Below are 11,972 nucleotides of genomic sequence, written 5' to 3' on the forward strand. Positions count from 1 at the left end.
AGACACTTCCATACATGCAGTATCAAAGTTGGAGAACTTATAAAAGCTTATTTCCTATTTTTTGAAGATCCAAGAATCAGAGACAGAGAGAGACAGGTGGACAAATCAAGAAAGAGTGAGAGGGCAAGAGAAAAACAGGATCAGTGACCTAAAAGTTTAAGTGGGGGTTGAGGGAGGAAATGGGGAGAAGAGGAAAGGGAGGAAAAAAGGGAGAGAGGGTGAATGAGGAGGTAAGAGAGAGGAAGGAAAAAAGAGAAAGATTGAGAAGAGAGAGGAAGAGAGAAAAAGGATGAAGAAGACAGAGACCAACAAACTGAACAGAAAGAAATTGACAGAGAAACAGACAGAAGACAATTGGAGAGAGATCAAGACAGAGACAGTACAAAGAGAGACAGAGCTTGAGACTAAGAGACAAAAAACAGGGAAGGCAAAGACAAACGGGCAGAGGGTCAGAACTGCGAAACAGAGTGACAGAGATATTCAAAAAGACAGAAGACACATAATTTTATTTCTATCAGTCAGCTGTCTTTTTTTTTTTTTTTTTTTTCTGAGAGAGACAGAGAGACAGAGAGAGAGAGCTCGAGCATGAACAGGGGAGAGTCAGAGAGAGAGGGAGACATAGAATCTGAAACCAGCTCCAGGATCTGAGCTGTCAGCACAGAGCCCGACGCAGGGCTCAAACCCACGAACAGTGAGATCATGACCTGAGCCGAAGTCGGACACTTAACTGACTGAGCCACCCAGGCACCCCTATCAGTCAGCTGTCTTTTCAACTGTTGGATTCCATGAAACAACCAGTCCTGATAAATCTCTTTGAATAGGTGTTTATTATATGCTGCCAATTTTGGAACACAAACTAAGAGTTGGAACTTGAACATCATACACAAGTTTGTGTTAGGTTTCTTTGTTCTTTCTTTCCTCTTTTCTTTCTTTCACTCTTTTTTTCGTTTATGGCTTAAAAACCTCTTAAAATAGTTGTTTGTTCAAGACATAAGATGGGATTGTTTATTAGGAAAATTTTTACCCAAAATTTTATGTATATTTAGGTGGTACACTGTCAGCTCTAGAATTCATTAGCTATTTAATCTTTCTTCATCTGGGAAAGGGAATAATGAGGATTATTTTACCCCTAGGGATTGCTGTACAAAGGTTATGAATAATACATGTAAAGAGAACCTACAGTGCCTGCAGAGTAGGAGATACTCAATGACAGCTAGTATTTATTATTGTGGCTGCCATGGAGGTGCTCTGTTCAGACCATCTTGAACAGAGAACCTGCTGTTCTACTGCAAACAGTGCAGTTAGCTGACAGCACCCCACCCCGCCCCCCAACCCCTCCAACTTCTCTGGAATCTGCTTCAGCTTTCAGGGTGAGGCCATCATCTTCTCAGGCAACCCTCAGCCAATGTTTGAGCATAGAAGCCCAATATGAGAATCCTGTAATACATAACCTTTGCTCCAGACCTCCTTACTGGGAAAGCTTCTGGCAAACAGGCAATGGGGGCTGAGACTATTCCTGCCCAATACTGCTTTCTCCCTACTTACTTTCTCAGCTATTATCCCCTCCAGTCTGTCTGAATATCTACTTCCCCATGGTCCCAAGAACCATAATTGTTAGCTATCAATCCATTAACAAAAATCTGCCGAGAGGTGCCTGGGTGGGTCAGTCGGTTGGACTTCCAACTTCGGCTCAGGTCATGATCTCATGGTTCACAAGTTCAAGCCCCACATTGGGCTCTGTGCTGACAGCTCAGTGCCTAGAGCCTGCTTCAGATTCTTTGTCTCCCTCTCCCTCTGCCCTTCTCCAGCTCATTCTGCTCATTCTCTCTCTCTCTCTCAAAAAAAAAAAAAAAAAAAAAAAAAAAGAGGGGCGCCTGGGTGGCTTAGTCGGTTAAGCGTCCGACTTTCGCTTAGGTCATGATCTCGCGGTTCGTGGGTTCGAGCCCCGCGTGGGGCTCTGTGCTGACTGCCAGCTCAGAGCCTGTAGCCTATTTCAGAGTCTGTATCTCCCTCTCTCTCTGACCCTCCCCTGCTCACGCTGTCTCTCTCTCCTAGATATAATAAAAATATTTAAAAAAAAAAGAAACATTAAAAGAAATCTGCCTGTATACAGCTATAAATATAAAGCACTCTGCATTTTTTCCTAGAGTTGTTAACAAATTATATATATCTAAATCTTCCAAGTAGGTACATTTTCTTGGTATAGGCTTTTCAAGAATTCGTTAATAGAAGGCCGGTGCTTACCAATGCAGGTTCCAGAGGCTGAGGCAAGAGAACTTTGGAAACTGATCCACCTGCAGTGGTTTCAATAACAGACCTCTGGTGAGATGTTGGAACCTTCATTTTTAGATGACGAGAACTTAACTTTGTTTGAAATTTTTTATCTGTAGGTTCAGGATCTTTTTCAGGCTGAAATAAATTCATCATCATGAAACACACTCCATAATCATGAAATTCACTATAAAATTATTTGCAGCACTTCTCAGATGTCTTATTTTACTGTAATATAAATGTCATAATTATTACAATTAATATAGGGTGTATATATATATCAATCATAATATTATATATAATTCTATTCTTATTTCCTCAACTTGAAAAAGAGTTTTCAACTTAAAGATAAATGTTTTGTAAAAAAAAAGTATTCTACATATTTAAAAATAAAATCTCTTGAAAGACAAAACAGTGTGAAATACACACAACTGGGGCGCCTGCATGGCTCAGTTAAGCATCTGACTTTGCCTCAGGTCATGACCTCAAGGTACATGAGTTCGAGCCTCACACTGGGTTCTGTGCTGACAGCTCAGAGCCTGGAGCCTGCTTCAGATTCTGTGTCTCCCTCTCTCTGCCCCCCACCCCCCAGTCGCACTCTCTCTGTCTCTCTTTCTCTCAAAAATAAATAAACATTAAAAAAAAAAGATGGCACAAAAACAGAGACATAGACCAAGGGAATACAGTGGAGAACTCAGAATTGGACCCAAAAATGTATGGCCAACTAATCTTTGACAAAGCAGGAAAGAGTATCCAATAGAAAAAAGACAGCCTCTTTAACAGATGGTGCTGGGAGAACTGGACAGCAACATGCAGAAGAATGAAACTAGATCATTTTCTCACACCATACACAAAAATAAACTCAAAATGGATAAAGGACCTGAATGTGAGACAGGAAACCATCAAAACTCTAGAGGAGAAAGCAGGAAACAACCTCCTTGACCTCAACAGCAGCAATTTCTTACTTGACACATCCCCAAAGGCAAAAGAATCAAGAGTAAAAATGAACTATTGGGACCTCATCAAGATTAAAAGCTTCTGCACGGCAAAGGAAACAATCCATAAAACTAATAAACAACCGACGGAATGGGAAAAGATAGTTGCAAATGACATATCAGATAAAGGGCTAGTATCCAAAATCTATAAGGAACTCACCAAACTCCACACCTGAAAAACAAACAATCCAGTGAAGAAATGGGCAGACACTTTGAACAGACACTTCTCTAAAGAGGACATTTAGATGGCCAACAGACACATGAAATGATGCTCCGTGTCCCTCATCATCAGGGCAATACAAATCAAAACCACACTGAGATATCACCTCATGCCATTCAGAGTGGCTAAGATGAATAAATCAGGAGACTCTAGATGCTGGCGAGGATGTGGAGAAATGGGCATCTCCTACACTGCTGGTGGGAATGTAAACTGGTGTAGCCTCTCTGGAAAACAGTGTGGAGGTTCCTCAGGAAACTAACCATAGAACTCCCCTATGACCCAGCAATAGCACTGCTAGGAATTTACCCAAAGGATACGGGAGTGCTGATGCATAGGGGCATATGTACCCCAATGTTCATAGCAGCACTCTCAACAATAGTTAAAACATGGAAAGAGCCTAAGTGTCCATCCACGGACGAATGGATCAAGAAGATGTGGTTTATCTATACCATGGAATACTACATGGCAATGAGAAACAATGAAATCTGGCCATGTGTAGCAACATGGATGGAACTTGAGGGTGTTATGCTGAGCGAAATAAGTCAGGCAGAGAAGGACAAATACCATATGTTTGCACATATAGGTGGATTAGGAGGAACTAAACAGAGGACCATGGGGGAGAAGAAGGGGAAAAATAGTGGGGGAGAGGGAGGGAGGCAAACCATGAGAGACTCTTGAATGCTGAGAACAAACTGAGGGCTGATGGGGGTGTGGGAGAGCGGAAGGGGTGATGGGCATGGAGGAGGGTACTTGTTGGGATGAGCATTGGGTGTTATATGGAAACCAACTCGACAATAAACTATTTAAGAAAAAAAAAAGAAATACACACAAATCAAAAATTTCCCTACTATGTTTAAGGTAACATCTCAAATAGTGTTCCATGAAAACAAATAATAATAGATCTATCTACCTGTCATTAAAACTAAATTTTAGAGAAAATATCAAACATATTTATATATTTATTCTGAGATCATCTTCATTTAAGAAACCAAAGTACTCTCTAAGACATGAGGAAGCTACAACTACAAGAAAGCATGTTCCTTTACTAATTAATCCCTGCACTGAAAACTGCAGACTGCTCAGTGTCCTGTGTAACTTGTCCAAAACAGCATTCCCAGTTTATATATGTTCAACATGACTGAGAAGGTGAAATTTGAGTTGGGTCCTGAATGAATGACAGTTGTTTGAGTCAGGGAGGGGTCAGAAGGAAGCCAAGGAGCTATAAGATGCATTCTAAGCAAAGGAAAGAACAAAGGTATGTAGCAAACAGTGAGGTATTTACTGGCATCTACTGACTTGCTTCATCTGTGTGTAACAAGCAAACAGGTTTTTCTCTCACTCCTGTCATCATTCTCAGCAATTTCATCATGCAAGTTGATAACTCATCTAAGTGACTGGCCTTACAATTGCTTGATCCCTAGATTTTTAATAACTTTTCTGCCTCATAGTATTTTAGCCACTCTGTAATAAAACATAGCTCTTATCACACATAGAAAGTATGGAATTATCAATTTGAATAGTTTCTTATATCCTTCCAACCCATGTTCAATTATCTTCATGAAATACAGTCCTCCGCCCCCACTGAAATCTCCAATTTACTGATTCTACCATTTTATCTTGGTACATTACCCTTCTCCTGTCTTATTCTTTCCTCAGTTACCACCATCCATCCTTGTAATTGCTTTCTGATCCCTTCTATCACAGATATCTGACAACCCCTAGCCCTAGATGACTCCAGACATCAATGTCCTCTGTACCTCCACTGCTGATGAGTGTTTAGAAAACCATACAATCTGGCATATCAAAGTCACGACAAACTCAAAAGGAGTAGCCACAGACTGGCAACTCTTCTGCATTTCTCTCGCTTCTCATGATTAGGTCACTCTCTTGCCATTTTCCTGAAACTCTGGCCTCCTTCCCTCTCTCATTCTCAGCTGACAGCCTTACTTCATACTTTCCCACAACAATAGAAGAACTCAAACAGATATGACCACTCAGGACTCAATTTTGGGGACCTGGAGCAAACCAAAAATGTGAAGGCCCTTGTTTAAAAAAATATAAAAATGTCAAGGCAAAAGAGCATTAAATGAAATGTGGGGGTCCTTCTAAGCACAAAGTCCATGCTGCTACCCCTACCTTTTCAAATATACCACAATGGTAATATCTCTCCTCTTTTAAAGGCCAGTTCCTCCACTTGTATTCTGGATCCCATCTTTCCTCATCTTTTTAAAGACTCCTCTCTTCCCCTAATAGAATATGAAATTTGTTAGGGTTTTAAAATCAGCCTTATTGAGATATAATTCACATATCATAAAACCCACTCACTTTAAGAGTAAAACTCAATGCTTTTTTTAGTATATTCACAGAGTTGTACAATCACTATAGCCTAAATTTTAGAACATTTTTGTCCATCCTCAAAGAAACTCCATGCCCATTAGCAGTAATCTGATGGAGTAAAAACAAAACAAAACATGTTTCCTCTGATCTTGCCTCTCCTTCTAATTACTGTGCTTTTTCTTAATTTCCCTTCAGTTAAGCTCTATATGTAATCATTACCTCTTCACTTGTTTTTTCTTTTTTCCCACCTGTATTGAGGAAAAATTGACAAATATAATTCTATATATTTGAAGTGTACAAGTAATGGTATGATATACATATACACTGTTGAAGGATAAACAAGATCAAGATAATTAATATATCCACCACCTGATATATTAATTTTGCGTGCGTTAGAGAAAACTTAGAATCCACTCTTAGTAACTTACAAGTATGCAATAGTGTATTATCATCGTCATACTGTACATTAGATCCTTAGAACATACTCTCGTTATAACTGAAAGTTTGTACCTTTTGACCTACATCTTCCCATTTCCCCAGATTCCTAGCCTCTGGCAACTATCATTCTATTCTCTGTTCTTTGTTTCTATGAAATTGGCTTTGCTTTGTTTTTTGGGTTTGTTTTTTTTTTGTATGTGTGTGTGTGCTTATCTTTTAGGATTCCACATATAAGTGATACCATGCAGTATTTGCCTTCCTCTGGTTTATTTCATTTAGCATGATACCTTCAGGTTCATATATGTTGTTGTAAATGAAAAGATTTTCTTTTTTATGACTGAATAATATTCCATTATCTATATCCATATATCCATATCTATATCTATATCACACTTTCTTTATCCATTCATCTATTGAAGGACATTTAGGCCTTTTCCACATCTTAGCTATTGAGAATAATACTTCAGTGAACATGGGAGTGCATATATCTCCCTGAGATACCAATTTCATTTCCTTTTCTTTTGGATCTATCCCCAAAAGTAAGACTGCAGGATCACATGGTAGTCCTATTTTTAATTTTTTGAGGAACCACCAAACGGTTTCACAATACTTGTACCAGTTTACATTTCACTAACAGTATTTAACGATTTGCTTTTCTGCTCATCTTTGCCAAAATTTGCTCTCTTATCTTTCTGCTAATAGCCATCCTACCAGATGTGAGGTGATATCTCATTGTGGTTTACATTTCCATTTCTCTGATTATTAGTGATAATGAGCAACTTTTCATCTTGTACATCTTCTTTGGGAGAATGTCTATTTAGGTATTTTGCACTTTTTAAAATTGGATTATATATTTGCTTTTTTGGTATTGAATTGTACTATTTTGGATATTAACCCCTTATATATGATTTGTAAATATATTCTCCCATTCAGTGTGTTGCTTTTTAAATTATTTTATTAAAAATTAAATTTATTAATAAATTTATTGATTAATTCCTTTGCTGTATAGAAGCCCTTTGTTTTTCTGACATGTCCCTTTGGTGTCTTATCAAAGAAATTATTGCCAAGAGCAATGTCAAGGATGGTTTTCCCTACATTGTCTTCTAGGAGTTTTATAATTTCAGATCTTATATTTAAGTCCTTAATCCATTTTGAGTTAATTTTTGTGAGTGGTATAGATAGGGGTTCCATCTCATTCTTCTGCATGTGGATATCCAATTTTCCCATTATCATTTATTGAAGAGATTATCCTTTCCCCAGTTTGTGTTCTTGGGACCCTTTTCAAAAATCAGGTGGCTGTATATATGTGAATTTATTTCTGGGCTCTCTATTCTGTTCCACTGGTCTATGTTCCAATACTGTACTGTTTCCATTCTATAGCTTTGTAATATGTATTGAAATCAAGAAATGTGATGCCTCCAGCTTTGTTCTTCTTTCTCAAGATTACTTTGGCTACTTGGGGGTCTTATGTGGTTCCATACCAATTTGAGAATAGTTTTTCTATTTCTGAGAAAAATGTGACTGGAATTTTGAGAGAACTGCGTTATCTCTGTAGATTGCTTTGGGTAGGATGGATATTTTCACAATATTAATTCTTCCAATCTAAAAACATGGGGCATCTTTCCATTTCTTTATGTCTTCTTTGATTTCTTTCATCAATGTCTGAGAGTTTATTGTGTACGAGTCTTTTACCTTCTTGGTTAAATTTACCTATAAGTATTTTTATTGTTTTTGATGAGATTCTAAATGGGATTTTTAAAGAAAAAGCACAGTTTGTCCCTCCAATGAGTCTTTCTCTTGTGAGTCTCCTTTACTACTCACTCGAAACACACACTTCTGATACTTCTGGTCACTAAATGTGTTTGAAGTTTTCCCCACAAAATTTCTCTGCAACATCAGCCAGATGTCCTACAATTCAACTCAATTCTAATACTTTTACCTGGAGATAGGTAGAGCAGATCCCACAAGACTGCTCCCATCCTAATTGAGATGCCAATCATCAGTAGTGGGTCCCCAGGTTATCCCCAGCTTCTGTTCAATTTGGCAACAAATTGGAAGCTCCCACCACCCTATCCTCAAGTTCAATTAATTTGCTAGGGCAGCTCACATAACACAGGGAAACACTTACTTACAGTTACTAATTTATTATAGGATATGATAAAGGATACACATTAATATAGAGCGAGGTCTGGGAGGGTCCCAAGTGTAGGAACTTTTGCCACAGTGGAGTTGTGATCTGTCACCTCCTGGTGTGGATGTGTTCACCAACCTAGAAGTTCTTCAAACCCCTACTATTAGAATTTTTATGGAGGGTTCCTTATATAGGCATAATCAATTACTTACTTCATTCCAGCCCCTTTCCTCTCTTTGGAGAAGGGAGTGACTGGGTTGAAAATTCCAAGCTTTGAATTATGGCGTGGTCTTTCTGATAACCAGCTCCATATAGGAGCCATGAAGTAGTCCATCCAGAGTTGTCTCATGAACAGAAGATTCTTTAGTATTCTTATAACTTAAGCACCTACAAGAGTTTGAGGAGCCCTGTGTCAGGAATGGGGGTAAAAAAACCCCAAATACTAAAATGAGAGGTGCACCTGGTGTTCTTATCACTTAGGAAATTAGAAGCACTTAGGAGCTCTGGGAAATGAGGGCAGAGACCAATATATATATATATTTCCTCTATCTCACAGGATTGCTTTCTGATTTCTCTTTCAAATAGTTTAATGCTAGTGTATAGGAACATAAATTTTTGTATGCTGATTTTGTATTCTGCAACTTTACAGAATTTATTCATTAGTTCTGACAGTTTTTCAGTGAAGTCTTTAGCATTTTCAACATATAAGATCATGCCATCCACAAAAGATAATTTCGCTTCTTCCTTTGCTGTATGCATGACTTTTATTTATTTTTCTTACCAAACTGCTCTGGTGAAAACTTGTAGTACTATGTTGAATAGAAGTGGCAAGAGTGAACATCTTTTCTTATTCCCAATCTTAGAGGAAAACCTTTTAACTTTTCACCACTGAGTATGATATAAGCCATAGACTTGTCATATATAGCCTTTATTATGTTGAGGTATACTTCTTCTATACCTAATTTGTTATGTTTCTATTATAAAAAGATGTTACATTTTGTCCAATGCTTTTCTGCATCTATTGAAATGATATGATTTCTATCCTTCATTCTGTTAATGTGGTGTATCACATTAAATGATTTTCTTATTTTGAACTATCCTTTCATTCCAGAGATAAATCCTACTTGATTGTGATATATGATCTTTTCAATTTGCTCTTGAATTTGGTTTGCTAGTATTTTGTTGAGGATTGTTACATCTATGTTCATTAGGCATATTGGCCTGTAATTTTCTTTTCTTTCAGTGTTCTTGTCTAGGTTTGGTATCACAGCAATGCAGACCTTGTAAAATGAGTTTGGAAGTGTTCCTTCCTCTTCAATTTTTAGAAAAGTTTGAGAAGGACCGATATTAATTCTTCTTTAAACATTTAAACATTAGATGAGGCGCCTGAGTGGCTCAGATGGTTGAGTGTCCAACTCTTGATTTCAGCTCAGGTCATGATCCCAGGGTCGTGGGATTGAGTCCCACATCAGGCTCTGTGCTGAGTGTGGAACCTGGTTAAGATGTTTTCTCTCTCCCTCTGCCCCTCTTTCACAGCGCAGGCTCTCTCTCTAAAATTTTTTTTAAATTATACATTTGGTAGAATTCACCAGTGAAGTCATCTTGTCTCTTTTAATTGCCAGAAATTTTTTATTACTGATTCAATCTCCTTGCTTTTTATTGTCTGTTCAGATTTTCTGTTACTTCATGATTCAATCTCAGTAAGTTTCTGTTTCTAGGAATTTATCCATATCTTCTAAGTTATCTAATTTGTTGATATATAATTATTCATAGTAGTCTGTTATGTTCCTTTGTGTTTCTGTGGTATGAACTGTAACGTCTTTCAATATAATTTTATTAACTGGAGACATCTTTCTTTTTAAAAGTTTGTTTATTTATTTATTTTGAGAGAGAGAGATAGAGAGAGACAAAGGGAGAACAGAGAGGGAATCCCAAGCAGGCTCCATGGTGCCAGTGCAAAGCCCTACACGGGGCTTGAACTCACAAACTGTTCATGACCTGATCACGACCTGGGCCAAAGCCAAGAGTCAGGCACTTAACTGACTGAGCCACCCAGGCACCCCTCTTTCTTTCTTAAACTAGATAAAAGGTTTTCAGTTGTTTATCTTTTAATAAAACTCTTAGTTTTGTTAATGATTCCTATTGTCTTCTAATCTCTTCATTTATTTCTTCTTTAATTTTTATTTCCTTCCTTCTGCTAACTTTGCACTTTGTTCTTTTTCTAGTTCCTTGCAGTATATGGTTAGGTTGCTTATTTAAGATCTTAAATTTTTCTTAAGGTAGGAATTTATCACTATAGTTCTCTTTTGGGTTACTTTTGCAGCATCCCTTATGTTTTGGTATGTTGTATTTCCATTTTCATTTGTCTCAAGATATTTTTGGTATCTCTTTTGATTTCTTTGACTCATTAGTTGTTCACAAATGTATTAATTTTCACTTATTTGTGAATTTCTTCCTTTCGTCTTTTTAAAACTTTATTTTGAGACAGAGAGAGAGAGAGAGAACAAGCATGAGTGGGGGAAGGAGAGAGTGAGAATCCCAAGCAGTCTCTGACAGTGCAGACACGAGGCTCAAACCTATGAACCATGAGATCATGATATGAGCTGAAGCCAAGAGTCGGTAGCTTAAGTGACAGAGCTACCCAGACCGCACCCCCTCCCACCTTCTTTCTGTTACAAATTTCTAGTGTCTTGCCAATATGGTTAGAAAAGATATTTGGAATAATTTCAAACTTCTTAAAATTGATAAGACTTGTTTTGTGACACAACATGTGATCTATCCTAGAGGATGTTCCATGTGCACTGAGAAGAATGTGGACTCTACTTTTGTTGAATGAAATGTTTTGTATATGTCTGTTAGGTCCATTTGGTCTAAAGTGTTGTCCAAATCCATTATTTTCTCCATGACTTTTCTCTCTGGATGATCTATTCATTGTTGAGTCGTAGGGTATTGAACTATCCTGCTATTATTCCAATGATGTATATTTCTTCCTTCAGACCTCTTAATGAATATTTAATATAATTAGGTGCTTCAATATTGGGTCTGTATATATTTAACTTGTCATATCCTCTTGGTGAATTGACCTCTTTATCATTATGTAATAACACTGTTATTACAGCTTTTAACTTAGAATCTATTTTAAAGTACAACTTTTATCAGCAGGGATATACTCCTTGTCTCTTCCAGTTTCCATTTCCATGGAATAATTTTTCCCATTCTTTGACTTTTAGCTTGTCTTTAAAGCTAAGGACAAGCTAAGTCTTGTACAAGATACAAGTGAGTCTCTTGTAGGCAGCATACCGTTGTGCTATTTTTTTATTCACTTACTTTATGTCTTTTAAATGGAGAATTTAAATCATTTAAAGTAATTTTTTTTTGTAAATCATTTGAAGGTTTATTTTTTTATTTTTTATTTTTTTACAAATAGTTTATTGTCAAATTAGTTTCCACATAACACTCAGTGCTCATCCCCACAAGTGTCCTCCTCCATGCCCATGCCCCCCTCCCCCCCCATCCATCAGTCCTCAGTTTTTGTCAGCATTCAAGAGTCTCACATGGTTTGCCTCTCTCCCTTTCCCCC

General features: G+C 37.6%; 1 protein-coding gene across 1 annotated transcript in view; it reads right to left on the reverse strand.

Annotated features, from left to right (window-relative positions):
- MEIKIN (meiotic kinetochore factor) overlaps positions 1 to 11,972 on the reverse strand; it is a 100,676-nt gene that overhangs the window by 41,193 nt on the left and 47,511 nt on the right. The window contains exon 10 of the mRNA XM_039252566.1: positions 2,245 to 2,409. Coding sequence (XP_039108497.1) covers positions 2,245 to 2,409 — 165 coding nt within the window. The remainder of the gene's footprint in view (positions 1 to 2,244; positions 2,410 to 11,972) is intronic.

Source organism: Hyaena hyaena, unplaced genomic scaffold (assembly GCF_003009895.1).
Source record: "Hyaena hyaena isolate Hyena2069 unplaced genomic scaffold, ASM300989v1 scaffold_425, whole genome shotgun sequence".
NCBI classification, from domain to species: domain Eukaryota; kingdom Metazoa; phylum Chordata; class Mammalia; order Carnivora; family Hyaenidae; genus Hyaena; species Hyaena hyaena.